Genomic DNA, 19,845 nt, shown 5'->3' with positions numbered 1-19,845 from the left:
ATAAATTCAAGCTGGATCAAATACAGTGATAACTTCAGTAATCAAAAACTTGATGGGAGGAACCAGAAGAACTTGACTTGGTACCATAAAGCAGAATGAAGGATGGGGGAGTTTGCAGAGTGTCTGTAGCAGCCAGAAGATTTGTCAGACCCTTTCAACCATCTAACACACATTCCTCAACCAATGCACCAGTGTCTTATATTTAAACCATGAGGTTTTATTTAATCTTGGGTATTTCTGATGCCCTTCAGCAAGAGTTCTTTTTCCCCTGGTCAGTGTTAATGTTTTAAAATGTCTTCCCAGTCGTTGGCACTTACTCTGGTTTCACTACTTTTATATTCTTTTTTTAAATGACCTCCTTTCATGTTACTTCCAACCAGGTATTTTTACACAGCTGTCTGTATCCTATTCTGTTGTCCACGTGTCCTAACTATAACCTTAGCTTTTATTTAAATGGGTTTCTTTCACTTTTTTGTTTGCCTTTCTCCCCTTTATCTGAATATCTGTAAGAACATAGCCAGGGACTTTTTGGAGTCAAGAACCAGGGATACATATCAGACTGATATTGCATCTGCAGGAGTTACAAACTCATTAATATGGTGTGCCATGGTAGAGCATTCATGCTTCTAATAATGGCAAGCCATAAAAAGGGAAAACCTACTGGCTACTTATACATAATATTTACTGTTCTGTAATGAACAATATCCTTTTTTTTTCTTGCTGTTGGTATTAGTAAGATGAATTCACTTCACTTTCAATTTTTCTGAACCTTTACTCTGCTTTTTCATTTAAAATTAAATGAAAAAAATGTGTGAAACTAAACCTCAAAGAATTATTGTTCTCACCAGGATGATGGAGAGAAATCAGAGTCATCCTAGTAGGTGATATCTCCCAGTGCCATAGCTTCAGCCTCTGGTAAAAAAGCGTTTGCTCTCAGAACCTGGTTTCTTTCTTTCAGGGAGAAAAGCAATGGTAAATGCATCTTTTAGTTCCTGGGCGTCTCTTTCCTAGTTCCAAAGGAGTGTCGTGGAGCCTGAGCTCAGTGCTTGCCCTGTGCGCCTGCGAAGGCTTTGCATGCCCAGGCTGCCCGCGCATGCCAGTGTTTGCCTGTTGCGCCCTGGCTGCAGGTGACTCACAAACGGGGTGGGGTGGGGGGGGTCCCCGCCAGCGAGTCCTGCTCCAGGCACTGCTCTGCAGCCCCAGGGCTCCTGGCCAGGGGGCTCGTGAGACTACCCAGTAAGGAGGACATAAACACAATAGCTTTACCTTTAGAAAATACAAAAAGTTACAAGATAACATATATAATATTGCTCCTATGAAATAATAATTTAAAATGTACCTAATTGTGTAATCCGTGAAGATTTTTACTTAAATTTTGTTCAGTATTTTGAGGGAAAGCAGTGATTCTAGTGTGTTTATTAAAGTGAGGGGTTTTCCATAACTTTTAAGAAATGTGTGACATCAGTGAATTGACTAGCTCCAGCTAGGACAACTGTTTCATGGTTTTATGAAATTTTGCCTTCAGCTGTTTTATTACAGTGTAGGCATGTGGTAGAAGTTGTAAATGGAATATAAAAATACTGTATTGAAGACTGAGAGCTATTTGAATAATTCTTAGGGAATTGCTCTGGCAAAAACAGTGTTACCATCTTACATTATTATTTTTATTATGTATGGTAAAGCTATCGTTACTGTTACAAATAAGGCAGTTTAAAAGAATACTAAAATCAGAGGAACAGTTAGTGTCAACAAAATAATACAATAATGCTTCTCTCTATTTTGATTTCAGAATCTTTGCTAAGGTAGCAAATTTTAAGTTTTAAAATTGATAGATACTCCCTTTTCTAGTTGAAAGGGAATTTTAATTAAAATTCTAATTAAATTATAATTTTCATTCTAATTCTAAATTACAAACATGTATGTGATAGTTACTGGCCTTCTGTATACAGGCATCCATAGTAATACTGGACTTAATTTTATCAAGATTTTGAAGTCTTGTAGAATTTAAATTGGCTATCAGTTTATCATGGGAGGGGTAACATTTTTCAGAGGTCCCTATAGCACAAGCTGATTTCATGATCTTTACTCATGACTTTCCTAAATTAAATAGTGACTTTGGAAAACACAGATAATTACCCCTTCATAAATGGCATATCAGAATATTTTTCTATCTTTTGAGACCTTTACATAGTGAATTCACTAAAGAAGGAAAATGTACGATCAGTTTTCTACCAGAAGTTTTGGATGGTGCAGTAGCCGTGCAGGTGTGTCTCAGGGTCTGCAGGACACTGTCCCTGAGGAGCCATCTCCTCCAACATAGGAGCTGAAATGCTTTAAAAACTACAGTAAATAGAACAATATCCAACTTAATGCGTGCATTTCCGTAGTGTAACAAATTGTGTTGGGTAATGAATCTAGTTAGAAAAAAATAAGTCAATCTCCTTTTCCTACAATCTCAGTGTCTGGTGGGGCAGTATCACTTCAATTTTGAGTCAAAGAATATTTCTTCTGGAAAAAGAAAATAATCAGGGATATTTTTTGTGTAAATATAAAGTTAATATTTTGAATCACACAAAACTGAACCATTTAGTTTAATTATAGAACAACAAAACTTTCTTCCCTGAAGATATTGAGATGGCTTTATGATGCTTGTGTTCTGGGGGGGGAGTGGGAAGAAAAAAAGTGTTAATTATAAGGTATTGATTTTTTTTTTTAATGAGGCTAAAAAAAGACTATAAAGGATATTAGCTTGCTTATAGATTGCTGCTTTGCTATAATGGAAGTATTAGTGTGTCTCATATGAAAGTAATTTGGTAATTAAAAGAGAATAGATAGATGGTGCTTTTTTGTAATTTATTTAAAAAATGAAAGAGAAAATACCTAGAGATTTTTCATGCTTTAGCAGCTGAGTGGAAAAATTGCTATTTGGATGATCTTCAATTCCTGTATAGCTGTTTTGTCTAATATGACAAAAATCCTTACAAATGCAGAATTTGAATAGGTTATGTTTAATTAGGCATGCCACAAGTGAAAAGACAATTCAGCTATTCAGCCTCTAACCTATAAGCAGTTACACAAGAGTGAAGAGTATACAGTGTCATCAAATTAATGTGTATCACACTGTTTTTTATGTAAGTGTCCGAAAGAGTTGTGGGGCATAGCAGTGAAGTGGCTGCTCATTAATAGTAGAGCTATTTAGTACATAGATTAGCAGAGAAGGTTTCAAGGTCTGGACTCACATCTCATAGGTCTACATTTTTAAAGGATTATTTCAAAACTTGAATAATGATGAACTTTTACTTAACCTGAAAAGGGAGAATTTTTTCCCTTGGATTGAAATGAACATGGATGTTCTTATAATTTATGTTTTTCTTGTGGAAATTTGTTCAGTTACTTTGATTTTAGTTTGTGTTACGGTACAAAGATAGTTATTGAAGTCACACATTGTTTTTCTTGCTATATGAAATACCAGAAGCAATCAAAAATAAGGGAGGATATACTCTGATAGTGTTAAGTTGAAAGGTGTTGAGAGTACTTCTCTACTAATAATAATTTTATTTACTGTTTTTTGCTTCAAGTAGATTTGTTCCGACGTTTTATGACAAAAGGTTTCCTTAAATTAAATAGAAAAAGACTTTTCCTTTAAAGGCTTCATACTCTTTACCAGCATATTTGTTCTACTGAATTTAATTTCATTAGGATTTTCTTTACCTTTTTTTTTTTTAACTTTACAACATTTATTTTGTATTGAAATCACACATTTTGTTTAGATGTTTCACATACTATGCTGTAAACTGTCTTCATTCTCACAGGATATTAAGTGAGTTTGCATTTGCTGCACTGGTGTTGTTTTTAGAAATGCTGGATACTTCTCAAGACTGAAGTTGAAATTTCTTCATGATTCAAACAATAACTATGAATGTGAAAAAGCAGTTTTTTATTCCTCAAATTTCTCATATTGATTGAATTTTCTCATACACGTGCATCTCCATGCAGAACACGTGTGTTTGCATAATATTTTTGTTGGGTTTGCTTCTAAAAGGGGTAGCAATTTGTCTGTCTTGAAGAAAAAAGAAACAACAAAACAACCACATTCCAACCCAAAAATAAAACCCGTGAGACACGTTTGAAACTGCCTCCTCTAAATTTACTGTTATACAGATATTTTACATTGGGATAATTTAGGTAATTCTAAATAAGTTAAAAGTGGCTTGGCAAGTCTTGTGAAATAGCTTGTCAAAACTAGCAGTTTCTAACTGTGTTGCTCAGTAAATGCAAATAATAGACAGCAAATATCTGCAGTTTGAGATAATTCACGATACATTTCAGGTGACACACTGCGTTTACGTCAGGTTTGTCTTTAGCTGTTGCACAGTGTTGTCCCCTGTCCTTACCCCCTGCTATAGTCCTTCCTGGTTGTTGCTTAGGCTCCTTGGCACACAGAGCCGTATGGAATTGATGCAATGGGGTGCTCTGGGGTGGGTTTCGGTTTTTCTCCTCTCTTTCCCCTGCTTTCTGTATTTAGGGAGACTTATTAAAGTACACAAGTATTTATTATTCTGGCTCTAAATTTCTGCAGTTGTAAAAGGAACCATGCTTGACCAAAGAAATGTAATAGAAATTGGTTTAACTCTGTTTTTTGAAAAATGACATAAACTAATGTGTTTGAACTATGATTAATACATTTTCTTCTGAGACTGAAATGGGAGAAATTACTGATGTCACTTTGATCTGGAAACTTTGCTTTCACTGATATCAAGGAAAAAGCCCCATAAAAACCAGCTTACTAGAAAATAAATCTTATACCTTAATTTTATATTCTGAATGCAGAATTTCCTTTGTTATCCATTTCAGTCTGTCCTATGTTTTGTACTCTGACCTCCATTTGTGTTTTTCTTTTCTGAAAATGACCTCACGTGAATGACTTTCATAGCACTCCTGCCATCTTGGTTCCGATGGAGGTGCTGACTGCTCTGCTACGTTGGCCCCCACTGTCAAATAGCTTTCAGCATCTGATTTTGGATACACTGTCATGTTTATTACAGTCTTACCTCTGAAATTCATTTTCATGTTAAATGTTTCTCTTCTTCCAGGGTGATACTTGTCAGTCAATTTAATTGAAATGTCATGCTGACCTTTATTTGAAATACTCCGAGCTTCCTGTGGTTGTTAGAAGTCCTTTTTACTTTGATTCCAATTAAAATCCTTAAATTACCAGTGTACAAAACCTGCATGCTAATTAACCTTAAGAAACTGCCTGCTAATTAATCTTACAAACAATGTATCTTTTGCAGAGGTGGTTCAGCTGAGTCTGCCTGAAGATCAAAAACTAAGCACCACTGCCACAACAGTGGGACAAAGTGCTGTCTTAAGTTGTGCGATCCAGGGAACTCTGAGACCCCCCATCATCTGGAAGAGGAACAATGTTGTTCTGAATAGCTTAGATTTGGAAGATATCAATGTAAGTAAGAGGAAGCTGTATTTAACATCTTATTATCAAAACGTTTCATAAAGAATAGAAAAGTGATATGTAACCAGCTCCATACTCCTGATATTTTAAAGAAAAGAGGCGGAACTTATATGCCTGCCAAACTCAGTCTGGTTTTATTTTGCTGTGAATTCAGAGCCTTGCTGTTAAATGTAGAAAAAACATGTTTCACAGACCAATAATTTGAAAGAATAAATATGATAATAAAAGCTCATCAGGTCAAAACTTCAGCCCAAAACGCAGTCAACATTATACATTCACAGGATTACACAGTCTTCAAACATCTTAAAAAAAAAAAAGTGAAATAAACATTTTAAGAAATGCATAGTGACTTAATATGTGCAGATGACAATAATAGCCTTATCTTCTAATAATTTGATAAAAAAGTTTTTTTCCAAAATAAGTATTTTACTACGAAATTGGTTGTTTTGCTCATTCCTCCAAATTTTCAGTGCTATATATGGTACTTTTCAAAGAAACACCAGTGAATATTAGTATAGCTTAGAAATCTTTTTAGGAAGGCAAATTTTTGCCAGCTACCCTTGTCATGACTTCAAAATATGGAGCAAAATAGAAAATGAGAAACATAATTACACCTTCTAGCAAAACTCTAAAACTTTCAGCTATACTTTTTTGCCTTATGGGTGTGCTTACTTTGCTGTGGCTATTTTATATTAGCAAAGTTATAAATGTGGACAAACCATTGCGATGGGAGTTGCGCTTGCTCTGTGACTCAAGTGAGTCAGAAATCAGTGGAACTGTTATGTGTGTGGAATATTGCCATAATCAAATATCTAGGTTTTATTTCATTTTCTTACAAATGCTTTTATTTCCAAGGTGGCAACTGTAGTCTCACATCACTTTTGTTCTATTGGCTCTTTTTAGATTAGTTCTGTTTGTAAACTGAGCTTCCTCACAGTGGTGCTTTGTAAAACAAAGCCCAGTTTCACAGCTCATCTTGCTTCAATGGTAGCTTTAAGTCACTTGAGAGGCTTAGGATAAAACCAGCATCCTCTGAAAAGTTCTCAGTTAAATAATTGTTGCTTTTGTTAGTTTTGTATTAATCATGTGACTGACATTCAAAAGTGTCTTGCCCATGTTCACAAGCTCCTTTCTGCAGTGTTTGTTAGCTTTCTGTAAATATTCATGATGCTCATAAATAATGATTTGGCGTTCTTACTAATCACTTTTAAGTATAATACATGGCATGAGCTGTAGAAACAAGAATGTGCATCTGGACACAGAAATAAAAGGGAAATGATGAATGGAAATAATGAAGATAATAGCTCAGTTTCAAACGGAAAATTCAGTTGACTGTATTTGCAGTTGGGAAAAGAGCAAGTGTTTCCAAAGCCTGATACATACATTTTGAGTATGGAAAAAAACCCCCACAAAAAACCAACAGACCAACCTTAAAAAAAAAAAAAACCCAAAAAGCAAATCAGAGAAACTTCTAGTGCTGGTGCAGGTGCCTGGGTGTGGGCAGTGGCGGCTGCAGGGGTGGCTGCTGGGGGGGGGACAGGCCAGGGGCTGCCCCATGCTGGGGGCAGCTGGTTCCAATGGACCCACCGCAGGGCACAGCTGTGCCCTCAGCCACACTCGTAGCACCTCAGGGAAAACACTCAAAAAAGGCCATAAAGCACCAGGGAGAGAGAGAGAGAGAGAGAGGAGCAGAGATCAAAAAGAGCGAGAAACAGCAGAGGAAAGTCCAAGGCTGGAGAAGCAGGAGGTGCTGCATGGTAGACCAGACTGGAGCAGGTTTATCTTGCAGGACTTCAGCCCATGGAGAGTCCTGGCTGGAGCAGGTGGAAAGGGTTAGGAGAAAGGAGATGCAAAGAGAAACTGCTGTGTACTGACCGTACCTCTCCAGCATTCTGTGCCACTCGGGTGGAGGGTAAAGGAGTTGGGGGTGAAGAAGTGAAGTCGAGCCTGGGGAAAGCAGGGAGGAAAGCTGTTTTAATAACGTTTGCCCTTTTGTTTCCCACCACCGAAGTTAGTAATTACTTGTTTATTTTAGTTGACAATAATTTAAGCTAAATTTCCCAAGGTCAAGTCTGTTTTGCCCACCATGGTAATGAGTAAGCATTCTCCCTGTCTTTATCTCAACCCATGAGTTTTCTCATTCATGTTCCTCTTTATTTTCTCCCCATCTTACTGTGGGGGGTGGAAGGGAAATGAGTGAGTGAGCAGCTGGGTGGGAGTTTGGCTGTTAGCCAGGGCCAAGCCAGCACACTTCTGAAGTATTGATACAGCTGGAAAAAAGTCAAGTATAGAACTTTTGAAGGCTCATGGGATACCCGATTTGAAGTCAGATTGCAGTGGTGATGTAATATGCAGAGGTGGAATTGCTAGAATTGCCCAGGTTTGTTTATATTTAATAGGAGAGGGAGAATGTGTGACAGTGTACTGGATTGACCACCCACAAATGTAAGAAGGGTCTGTGAAAAGTGACCTGAGTGCCAAGGGGATGTCTGGGAGTGCATTTTGTGCACAAGTACAGTAAGAACTGTAATGACAGAAGAAGCTTCTAGTGACAGGAATGCATAATTCTGAAGATGAATGTATTCATCTTTTATTTGTTAGCTTAAGAAAAACATAAACAAACTGGAATGGTTGGAAATTTTTATAAGCCAAAATTATGTTACAGCTTAGTTCTTCAATAGTAACAGTTTAATTAAGATTCAAATACAGAAAGAGAATGACAGATCCAATATCCATCGAGTGAGGCACTAAAATTAATAGCACTCAAATATATACATATATGTGATATTAATCTAATCTGTCTTTGTAGCTAAACTAACAAAGCCTAGAAGAAAGAGTTAGTGAAGTCTGGATTAAACAGAAAAGAAAAAAAAAAGGATCAGGCATAAAGACGTCGAGTTAAATTGGTCCCCAGTCTTATTTCTTCAAAATTTATTTTACGTGTTTCACTGTTTGCACTGATTTGATCTCCCTGTACTTATTTCTAGATCTTCTTTTGGTTTATTCGGTTTTTTTCTTCCATATTTCTCTGGTCATTCTATACCTTTCTGAACCTTGTTCATCATATATTCCCGGTTTGGTTCTTACAATTTCACCTTTGCTTAAAGGCTGTTATATAGCCATAATATAGTATCCATTCAGGCAATGTAATAAAGATAAAACCTTGGGAAAAAGAAAAAATAATTGGGTAAAAAAGAGCAGTATCTTATAATTCACTATGGAAAATGATTTTGTACTTAAGTAAATATTAACTTCAAAGGAGCAAATGCACAGTGAAACATAGTGTGCCCATTTTATTTTGCAATGTAATCACCACAGAATGTGTTGTACTTATTCAGGTAATTTTAAACATTCAAAAGACCTAAGTCATTGTATATTTTAAGATGTTCTGAGAGGCAAAGTATTCTAGGCTTTACTATGGATATATTATAAACTACAATTATGTTTGCCTAACTCTGGGAGTTATTAATTTACTCAGTTATACAAGAACCACATCCGTGCATCTCAAGACTAATAATGTTGTGTAAATAGTAATGCACTTTCTGAAAAAACATGACAAGCACTCACCTGGGAAGATAAATAATTTTTTTTTTTCCAGCAAAATAAGTGAGAGTCATAACCAGAACTCAACACATATGCAGGAAACCATTTAGACTAAGCAGTAGTGACACTGTGATTTCGTATATCATAGCAAGTGCTTGCCTCATACATAGACGTTAAGTTTTACAGTATGCAGTTCTCACATGAGTCAAGCTATTTGCTTCAGGGAAGGACAAACTCAGAACAATATAATCTCCTAGTGTGCTGTCCAATGGAAAAATGCAAGAAGCAGCAGCAGAAGAGTCCAAGTCTAAACTCAAATTGTGACTGTTAAATTTGTGTTTTGTTGAAAAATAGTCTACTCCTCTACTGAAAGTATACAGGGGATAATGTCTAAGGCTCTCAAGTATGGAGTGGATAAGTGCTGGTCTTAAATAATGAAAAGTGTTATATACTCTTAAGACATATTAAAGAAATATTAAGGCATATTGTTTGACTTTCAAAGGATGATAACGAAAATTTTATTTAGTGCATTTAAAAAATAATAAAATAACTTAAAGAATGCTATCAAGTGTTTGGTCAGATATTAATAATGTTACTAATAATATCCAGTTAATTTTAGAAGTCCTTAGTACTCCGCGGCTCTTTGTAGGATACTTATGATTACTATTTGTGGAAGTAATACATCCTGCTACTGATCTTTTCTTATTGAAACTGACGGGAGTCAGGGATAATCAGCATCCATCTGAATGAAACTATGAAAAATTGCATGCCTCTGCAAATTTTACTTAAATTATAATATAATTTTGCTGTGGCTCACTACAGAATTAACATTACGGGACATTTTGCTGATAGCTTAGTACACATCTACAAAAGCTTTTTTTTCCCTGCTGTTATCTTGCATCTTAGATTTCTTATCTGTCTTTCCACTTCCCTCTTTGAATATGTTTTTCTAACTCATTATTCATTACAGAAAATAATTCTGTTATGGAAAAATTTAAAATAGCACATTTTTTCCTCTTTTTTTCCATGTTAGTTCATTCGTTTTTAACAGCTTTTGAATCTCATTTTACTTTATCTTTTTCTGACCATTTACTCCAGTTTTACCTTCAGCTTCTTCCTTAAACCTGTCAGCAATTGCTCTTTTTTACAAGATGTCTACTCATTGTTCTTACAGTAGTACGAGATCTACTTAGATGACTTGTCCACATGTAAAGTTTAACAACTGCTAATGTACTTAAATTAGTAACTTTTTAAAGTTCAACTTTTACTTTTTGATAAAAGCTCATAATATCTTTCTTGAGGTTGCCTTCAGGGGAAGCATGTAGTATTTCCATTTGGGGCTTTTGGAGTTATGTATAGACTATCTTTCATAACTTATTTGTTCATCTTGTTAAAATTAATTTACAGATTACAACTTTCACTTTTTTTGCTGTCATTTAACAGTCTGCATTCTCTTATTGCTATATTCCCCTCCATCCTCCTTCCTTCTCTCCCTGCCCCCTCCAGAAGATGCCACAAAAAGCTAATGCCCTTTGAAAGAACATGCTCCCTTCCGTTCTGGAGAGTTCTGCTCAGCAATTGATGACACAAATGTTTTCAGATTGTCCAAAATGCTAAACACAATTCCTAGAAAGGACTCCTGGCATTTCTATTGTCCTTCCAACTTATCCTTTCTCCCGTTTTTTATACTTGAGAAATTTTTCAGGAAAACCTCACAAATTATTCCATTTCATGTTCTCTCCTATGGAATAGTTTGGACCTCCATACAAACTTCTCCTTACACATGGTTAAAGGGTTCTTAGTATGTCACAGGCATGACTTGAAGGTATTGGTCATAAATGTAAATGCCCTGTCTGCCAAGAATTTTCTGTGTGTGTTTGTATTTATGACAGAATCCCACATGAGCCAGAAATGACAGAAAAATATGCCTCAATCTTTTTTTGTTTGTTTGTTTTCCTGAAGGCAACTGTTCTTAAAAGTAAAAAAAAAAATCTGAAAAAGCTTTATTAGGTTATAAACTAGGGGACTTGAATTTAAAGAAAGTGAGGATTAATAGGCAAAACAGAATAGAAATTCAAGCTTCTAATAAACAGGATTTCTTCTTTCTCCAGTGTCCTAAAAGAGGGAATGTCTGCTTCCAGGTCTGGCTTCTGTCAACCCAGTGACTTTCTGAATTGCTGCAGCAAGCTCTGCACAGTCTTGCTCCATTCCTCAGGAGGGTTTCATCCTCCCTAATGCTTTGCCGTTGCTCCGCTGATGCTGCAGAGTCTTTGCTTGACCCTCTTGCCCCTGTGTGAGGGGAGGTGTAGGGGTCCTGTGATGTGAAGGGAGCACAAGGTTCTCCTTCCCTTCAGAGATGGTGCTCCTAACCTCTTCGTTTTTGGAAGACAGTAACTCATAGTCCAACAGTGAACAAATCAAACCAGTCATAATACCAGAGGGAAGAGCTACCAATCTTGTTCAATAGAAAAACTGGTTCCTGACCAGCTTGTTTTGAACTTTCCTTGGTAAATAATAGTAAAGTTGCAATGCAGCAATTAGTGTCACGTCTTCTGTGTGGCTGAGCACTATTCTGTCTGTGTTACAACTGGCATATCTGAAGTTAAATTTAACAGCATAGTTGCAGGTTTTCCTTGTACATTGTGCTTATGACACCCCTTAAACCCATCTGTTACATCTCTTTCATTCTTTTTCTACTGATTTATTTTAATGAAGTGGTTGGATTTTATTAACAGTGACTCTTCAAAGGCAGCACAGTTCTATTTTTATCTGTATTTAATTACCCTTTATCTGTTACACAGCCTTTAAGTAGGATGTAAGGATAAGTAGAATCTTCTATTTAATAGGTCAAATATATTTTTTTTTCTCTATTTCATCTTAAAAGTAAAATTAATATAGTTGTTGTTAAGGATGCCAATCAGCTTTATTAAATCTCTAATATTTTATTTACTTACAGATATGACAAAAGTCTTGACCACCAGTGCAATCATCTCATTCAGTTCTCTTCCATCCTTCATTTTTCTCTTCCCTTTCATGGAATCTAATTTTGTGTCCTAATTAATTCTTTAGCAGTGGGATATATCACATAGGAGGGAAACTTTGGATACATGTAAGACTTGCAGAATTTTACATGTATTTGTTTTGAATATTGAAGTTATTTTAATATTTATTTTAGTAATGACATGATGAATGCTGCTTTAGACTGTACATCTTGTTTTCACGACACTGTAAAGACACATTTAAACGAGGTACCAGCGTTGATCTGTTAATGAAGTATAGTGAAAAAGATTGTGATGAGGTTTCATTCACAAATATTGATCCCCATTAAAATAATCTGGACATGCAAGTTCTATAACTCTAGCTTAATTAAAGATATAATACAGTAGGACTTTATGATACAACTTATTATATACATCTTTTTATGGTGAGGACTATTTTAAATTTGAGCCAGCTGTTGATTCAGTCTTGATGAAGAAGCATTAGTATCATCGTGGTCTTTCTGTTCTTTTGTGCTAGATTGGTCTGTTTCATTTTATCTTCATTAGAAGTGGAAGTGTTGATTTCAGAGGTGAACAGAATCATGTTCTGTGGACCATAATCTGCTGTCATGCTTTCAACAGCGTAGCTGGGATCATGAGCTGGTCCTTTTCCTATCAGAGTCTGGCAAAGTAATTGCTTCTTGTACAGCTGAGTCCCTTGTCTTGCGCTACTCATAATTCTGCATTCTAGAGCTGTTTCTGCTAATCATATCCAAAATAACTAGTCTCTTAATATTTTCCTGTTTGTTTTCCAGAAGTTAAAAAGGAAAGGCCTTGTGACAGTGAAAGGTGTTAATATAACATGTACATCCATTCCCAGTTGCCATGAAGGAATCCTTGAAAATAACCCCAGGCAAGCCATGTTAAACTACCTGGAAGGCAGCACTATATGGTTCTGACACCTACAGACAGAAACTGTTAATAAAATAAAAGGGACATTGTGGATTTCCGAATTGATTGGTTCTTCCAAACCAATTTCTTAACACAGTACACTGAACACATCTTTAGAAGAGCAGCCGAGAATATAGTTTTTTACTCCTAGCTATTTAGGAGGGTCTTCTGTATGAGCAGGAAATACATGAATACCAGAGGTGTTCAAAACATTGTTAGCCTTGTTTTTCACAGACATATTTTCCTAGACACTAAAGCTGATTTTGTCTAGTTTCATTGGGGACTCCAGAATACATCAGTGACACTTTTTTTTTTTTGGAGGAATCTAGGAATTTCCTAGTAACTTGTACTCCTTTTTTTCAGAGACACCAGGACTTCTATCACATCTATCTTTCTTTTCTCTCTTAGCCATCTTCCCTGAATTTTAAAATTAGCAGAAATCTATTTGATCAGTAATGTTATAAGCTGCTTTCAGAATTTTCATAAGCATCTTTTTTCACTACGTAGCACCTTCCTCAACCCTTTCTTTTCAGTTTGAATTCAATGTTTCCGTTGTTCTTTTCTATATATGTATATATATTTATATTGCTGATACTAGCAAATTCAGCTTGTGCTATTAATTTCTGATAGTGCATTAATAAATTGCAGTTTGATTTTTTTATGTACAGTTATAGACTTATTCTTTTCGGGGTTTTCTGCAGTATACATTTCCTCAGCTGGGTGAAAAACACCATTTCTGAGCACTTGTATTCCTAGTTACATATTTATTTTTCCAACTCATCCAGGTAATTTTGCAGTACTTTTGCTATCCTATTAGACTTAATGCTTTCCACAACTTTGGTAAGAATTGTGTGAAAGAGTTTTATAGGACACAGAATATTAAGCTTTTCAGGTTATTATTTTAGAAAAGAAGTCTCCAAAGAGCAACCCAGACTAGGCTACAGCTAGCAGGAAAGGTCAGTCCTCCTTAAAAGTATGAGACAGATGCTTTGTTACTAATGGCCTCCTGTGGCTCACAGCCCTGACTTTCAAATCATCTCTATAGTACATTAAATAGGAGGGTCACGTCACCAGTAACAGAAGTGCTTTGATATCTGAGTCTGCTTCACTGAACGCAGAAGCACAATTGCTTAAACACCAAAAAAAAAAAAGAAACCCATTCTGCCCCTCCCTCTCCAGCTTCCCAGGAGGAAGAATTAAGATAGGTAGGACATAATTTCCTATTGGGAATTTGGCTCAACTGGCATTTATAATATCTTTAAAAATAATAATTACAAAACAAATCCTCCAGAAGTGCACCAGGGTATTGATTCAGTACTGACTTAAAAAGAAAATTGCCACCCACCTCTAAAATCGCCAGTACTGCTACTTGCAAAAGTGACGTGAAGCAAATTACTTACCCAGATCAAGGCTGCTTAATTTGTGAGCTGTGACAGGATTGCAACAGGAGATGGTATGTCTGCCACAATTTTCAGATGATGACATTTAGGATTTTTCTGAATCAAACTGCTCAGTGATCTATCTGCCCGTACTCCTAGTACCATGTATCCCTTCATACCTAAATTTTACTGATCTGCTTTTGTACAGACTGTTTTCTCTGTCATTGCCCAAACTTCTGTGCCATATGTAAATTTTATCACCTTCCTGTGCACTCTTCCTTTCCTTATCATCTTTATACCATTTTTATATAGCTATCTCGATAATCTAGAGCTCCTTTTTAAAAGCTTGCATTTAGAACTTTTTGTATTGGGATATAGTTAACCTTGTATCCATATCCAAAGTGTTTTCATTATTCTGTTAAAGAGGGGAGATAAAGTAAAAGTTTTCCTAAATTTAGGATAAGTTAGGGCAATGCCTTTATCAGTCAGTACTTTTAATGGTTCCTGTAGTTTTGCTTGATTTTCATGCAGGATTTTAGTTCCCACCTGTATAGGCAAAATGCTGAATTTTAACTGTAGTATATTCTACAGGGTTTAGTAAATAATTTTTATTTGTTTACATTCGCTATGATTAATACTGTGACAGATTTGCATGCCATGATCATGAAAACCTTAGAACATTGGAAACATTGGGAACAACTGCTCAGTAAAGCAGTGGTGTTCTTTCTCCATCCATCATCTGGTCACGCTTCAGCTCCGAGCTGAAGGAAAACTGAGGATGGTCATCCCTGCAGTTTCCTTCTGGCTATTCTCAGCTGAGCTCCTTTTGTTATGTTTGCTGCTCTGTCTTCTCCTGACTCTCATTTTGGCAGTATTTTACAGGTACTAAGGTTGATACAACCATCCATTTTTACACACATTTTGGCACATCTGTACAGTGATGACATATTTTGGTGGTTACATGCCTGAGTTGGACTTATTATATCTGGACATGGATGCTTCAATCTTCTGTTTTCTGCATCACAAAACACTCTGCCAAGCCCTGATGAAGAATCGATTATGTTTCTCTTTGAAGCCTGCTCTGGGCTCTATCGAGTCTGATAAAGAACGTAGGAGATGGATTCTTGGAAGTGGGTGGGAATTACAGGAAGCAAGTTGCATTTTTGTGTTAGGGAACAGCTCTCAGTGATGTCTGCTAATTATGGTTTTATTCTCCTGGCTATGTAGCACTTCAAACTCCAGCCAGAAGCAGAGAAGTTGAAACAGCATTTGTAAATAAATACCTAGTTTGGTTTGGTCTAAAAATTTATCTTACACTAGAGTAAGGAAAATTCAGGTGGATTTACAGAGGATCACTGAATCTGCCATCTTTGCAAGTAAAATGAGGTAGAAGTTACTGGGTTTTTGTCAGTTACCCAAAAATACTTAGCAAATATGTTTTTTTGCTGTTGATTAACATTTTTCTTCTAGAACTGTCTAAGGAAAATATCTTAATGATTTCCAGTGTTAAGTCTCTTCTCATAGATACTTAATTAAGCCCTTGAAGAAAGGGGGGGGGGGAAATTAAACCTAAAATAAAGTTCAGAGTATCTTAATAAAACAAAACATTCTTGCCCGCTCACATCTGGAGTAGGTTGTCTTGTCTGGTTTAAAATCGGATTTGGGTGTCCATGTATTCTTGAAGAATAAATTTTCTGAAGAGTAAATATTCTGAAGAGTAACATTCTGAACGATAACAGCAATAGTTATGCATTTCACTTGAAGCTGTCCTGTTACTTGGGATGAGACTGTATCTTCCTTCCAGGCAAAAGTCTGTCTTTGCAGACCTGTTTACATTAACAAGAAATGAAATGGAACTACCATACTCTGGCACAGTAAAATATTGATACTGTACCACTTTTGTCTATGAGATGTTTTAAATTTTGTGCAGCAATTTGGTAACTATTAGGACTCCTGTGAAGCTCCTGCTGTTGTCACAGTTAATGAAAGATGACAGAAATCCTGTTTTGCCTTCGTTTTTGACATGATATACATTAGTTTTAACATCAGACAAGACATTCATTCATGAAGAAGGCTTGTAAGTTTAAGCTTTGTGTTAAAAAATTAACATTTTAAATTATAGTAAAAGGAAGACAAGGGGAAAATGCCACCTTTTCTCCCACCCTCTTTATTTCTGACATGAATTCTATGATCAGTTAGGAACTGTTGATGATAGGGTTATAATTAGAGTGAAATATAGCTGAAACCAAGGGTTAGCTAGAGGATCAGCAACAGGAAAAGAACAACTGTGCATTTCAGCCTTCCACAGTGAGACTGTACTGTATATAAGAAAAAATTGTATGATGGTATTTCAGTAACAGCTACATCCAGTGACAGTAGCATAAAAGCTTTGCAATGAATACTGCTGTCCCATTGTTTAATACAAATGCATAGAACAAAGGTGAAAAAAGAAGGTATAGTAAATATAGGTTCATGGTTCATAAAGGACCTGTACCTCTAATGAATATTTGGGTCCATTACAGAAAGCAATAGTTAAAAAAGCAAAAATTAAATACAGAATACAAATATAAACAATAATGGTGTACTGATAAGTAAAATTATTTTGGTAGCTCTCATAGAAACTTGATGTTAACAAAGTGGTAACTAGTGTTGCAACGAAAGAGGATTACTTATGGTTGGCACAGCAGTAGTAAAATTGAAGCAATGGAAGTCTCACAGGAGGGAGAACCTGTTACTCAAGTCAGAGAGCACAAGAATATGGTCATGACTCAGGGTGATACTCTGATTTGCATGTAAATCTTTCATGTACGTGTTTTGTTTAACTGGAGTTTATGGTCTTATTTTCAACTGTGCAACTGAAAGTACTTGCATTTGATTTTTATCTTTTTTTTAAACTTACAACGCATGGGAAACACGTGTACCTCAATTAGGCACTTTGCTTCAAAATAATACACAGCTTATCCTGCAAGGAGCAGAATATGGTAAACTTTATACATATAACAAGTGATGTGAGTGTTTAATAAGAACAAAGTTGCTAAATATCAGCAAGATTTCCTTACTTTGTTAATTACAGGCAGAAAATATTAGCGACCGCTATTCACAATCCCTTTAGGAAATGGGGAACTTCCATCCTCATTTCTGTGACTTGAAAGCAGACTAGACCTATGAGAAAGATAGAAACACAAGTATATTACTGGTCATAATTTGTAGAAAAGATGAGATTTTGTTAGTTCAAATTATGCTGTTGTATTTGTATATGGGACCTGTAGGCTTGCTAACTTTCTTTATAACATCTTGGCTTTGTATTAGTAAAAGAACATACTTGGTCATACTTGGTACAGCTCTGTAAAATATGCTTGTCAGTGCCACCACATGCTGATATTTTTTTTTTTTTTCTACAGACAGCTTTCTGAACGCTGTAGTTTGCCTTGTCTTGTACCAGGGTCGTCTTGCACTTTACCTGATCAGTAACCATGACCAGAGGATACAAATGGTATCACTAAAAAGTATCATCACAATTAATTTATGTAGAGAGGAGAAAAGGAGAAAAAGAAAACAAAATAATAAAATTGTTCACACGTAACTAGTTTCAGTGGTTACAGTGGAGGTCTTTGAGGTATCTGCCAATGACACTAAAGTGTCTTCTTTCATTGACATCAGCAATTGATCTTGCCTACTAAAGCTTTCCTGTGATAAAAGATTAGACTGATGAACATGTAATGTTATATTAGTGGTTTGAGCAAAGGCAACATATGTGTGATGCTTGCAGACAACTACAATTGGTATTAAAGGTAAATAGTCTCAGCTTTCAGTTATTTATTGGTATAATTCAGCCTTTGCTGTTGTACTGCAGCTCATACTAAGTACTTAGTTCAGATTGACTGGAATTTGCTGTTCGCTTAAAAGGTTCCAAGAGAAATATTTTTATGAGTATTGGGTGTGTCAGTCTGGACTAGACCCTTAAGTGAAGATGCTGTGCTAGCATTCAAGCTGCTAATATTTTGATTTTATAAACAAAGAGCAAAAGAATGCAGTGCACAGATCTTACTCCCTTTGTTGTATGTATTCAGGTGTATATTTTAAAAAAATAATCTTTTGTACAGGAATTCCATTAAATATATTTCTAAGCATGTATGTGCCCATTTCTTATGTAACATACTTGATAAACCGGCAAAACTGGCACTGTATTAATAATCCAAGTAATGTTGTGGCTCTGTTTTCTGCCTGCTGTTGCCTGGGGACTATACATTAATGATACATATAAAATGAGAGATCATTATAAAGAAAAGTAGTCAAGTTACAATATGCTTTTTTCCCCCCTCTATGTCTCCTCTTCAGCTACCACATAGTAAAAGATTCCGTACAATCTGTATCTTTTTTTTCTTTTAGGTAGTTTTGTCTGCAAGACTTTTAAAAGATGTATGTGTTTGAGAAGATATTTGATTGCCCATTGGTTGGTTTATCATATGTATACAGGGCAGTTTGTAGCAAAAGGAAATTTATCCCACCAAGCTTTTGCGGACTACATGAGGCTTGAAGACACTCTACCTCCATGTCTGTCCGACTCCTGGATAGTTCAGAATACAGGACATTGACTGGATGAAAGTTTTAGTAACACACAGAATTAAAGGGTTTTTTTTTTTAACTTGTTTGTAGATTCTTTCAAGTTTGTGAAGAAGCACCTGATAAATTTGTTTCTGTGAAATAAAATGAGTTCTATTACTTTAAGATGAGTGCAGTTCAGGAACCAAAGATATGAATTATCGTCAACATAAGAAAAGGGGTTTGCACTCATGAAACTGAAACCCAGTATTTTATGCAATAGGAAGATCAGAACCTCCAATAAACTCTGTAAATTTAAAACAATAGTGCTTGTAAGCTAAGTGATTGAGAATAAATTCAATCTTATCGCAGTGTAATTATGAAGTTGTTTTCAGAAACAGGAAAATTTACAAAGTATTCAATGATTTCTTTGTACTCCTCCTCTATTAAAATGTGTTCATAAAAAGAAAGTAGAAATTAAGATGTTTTTGGCAAGCTTATTCCACAAGTCTTACCCTAAATTGTATCACCTTAAAGCACAAATTGTGTCAGTACTACTTCTTTGGGGTCTCCTAGCAGTTAGATATCACTTTTGAATGTGATCTGATACAAGTAGACTGCACACACAATGCAAAGCTAATTTCTTGTTGCAGATCTAACTTGGAGTGTAGATATAAATACATCTACAATTAAAACTGATTTTTAAAAAAAATAAGAACAGTTTGGGAGAATTGTAATAAACACTGGTAATTGGGTAATTATTATAAATTCATGTCAGGTTATAATATTAAATTGAAAAATATATGAGAAATGAATGTCGAATAGCTATATTCAATTAAATCTGTTTATATAACAATTTGTTTTGTTAAAAAGGAGTAGAAGTTAAATGCTATATGAGTCATTCTGAAGATCTCTGTGTGTAATGTGAACTAATAAAAAGATGGCTGTATCAGAGCATGCTGAAAGTTCCATTTAAAATAAG

At 35.6% G+C, this 19,845-nt stretch overlaps 1 protein-coding gene across 4 annotated transcripts in view; it reads left to right on the top strand.

Moving 5' to 3' along the window:
* Positions 1-19,845, top strand: part of FSTL5 (follistatin like 5) — a 322,952-nt gene that overhangs the window by 213,053 nt on the left and 90,054 nt on the right. For all 4 annotated transcript variants that reach the window (XM_055696639.1, XM_055696626.1, XM_055696630.1 and 1 more), the window contains exon 7: positions 5,295-5,461. In XM_055696639.1, coding sequence (XP_055552614.1) covers positions 5,295-5,461 — 167 coding nt within the window. The remainder of the gene's footprint in view (positions 1-5,294; positions 5,462-19,845) is intronic.

Source organism: Falco cherrug, chromosome 1, assembly GCF_023634085.1.
Source record: "Falco cherrug isolate bFalChe1 chromosome 1, bFalChe1.pri, whole genome shotgun sequence".
Lineage (NCBI taxonomy): Eukaryota > Metazoa > Chordata > Aves > Falconiformes > Falconidae > Falco > Falco cherrug.
This window is presented reverse-complemented; position numbering and strand designations above follow the sequence as displayed.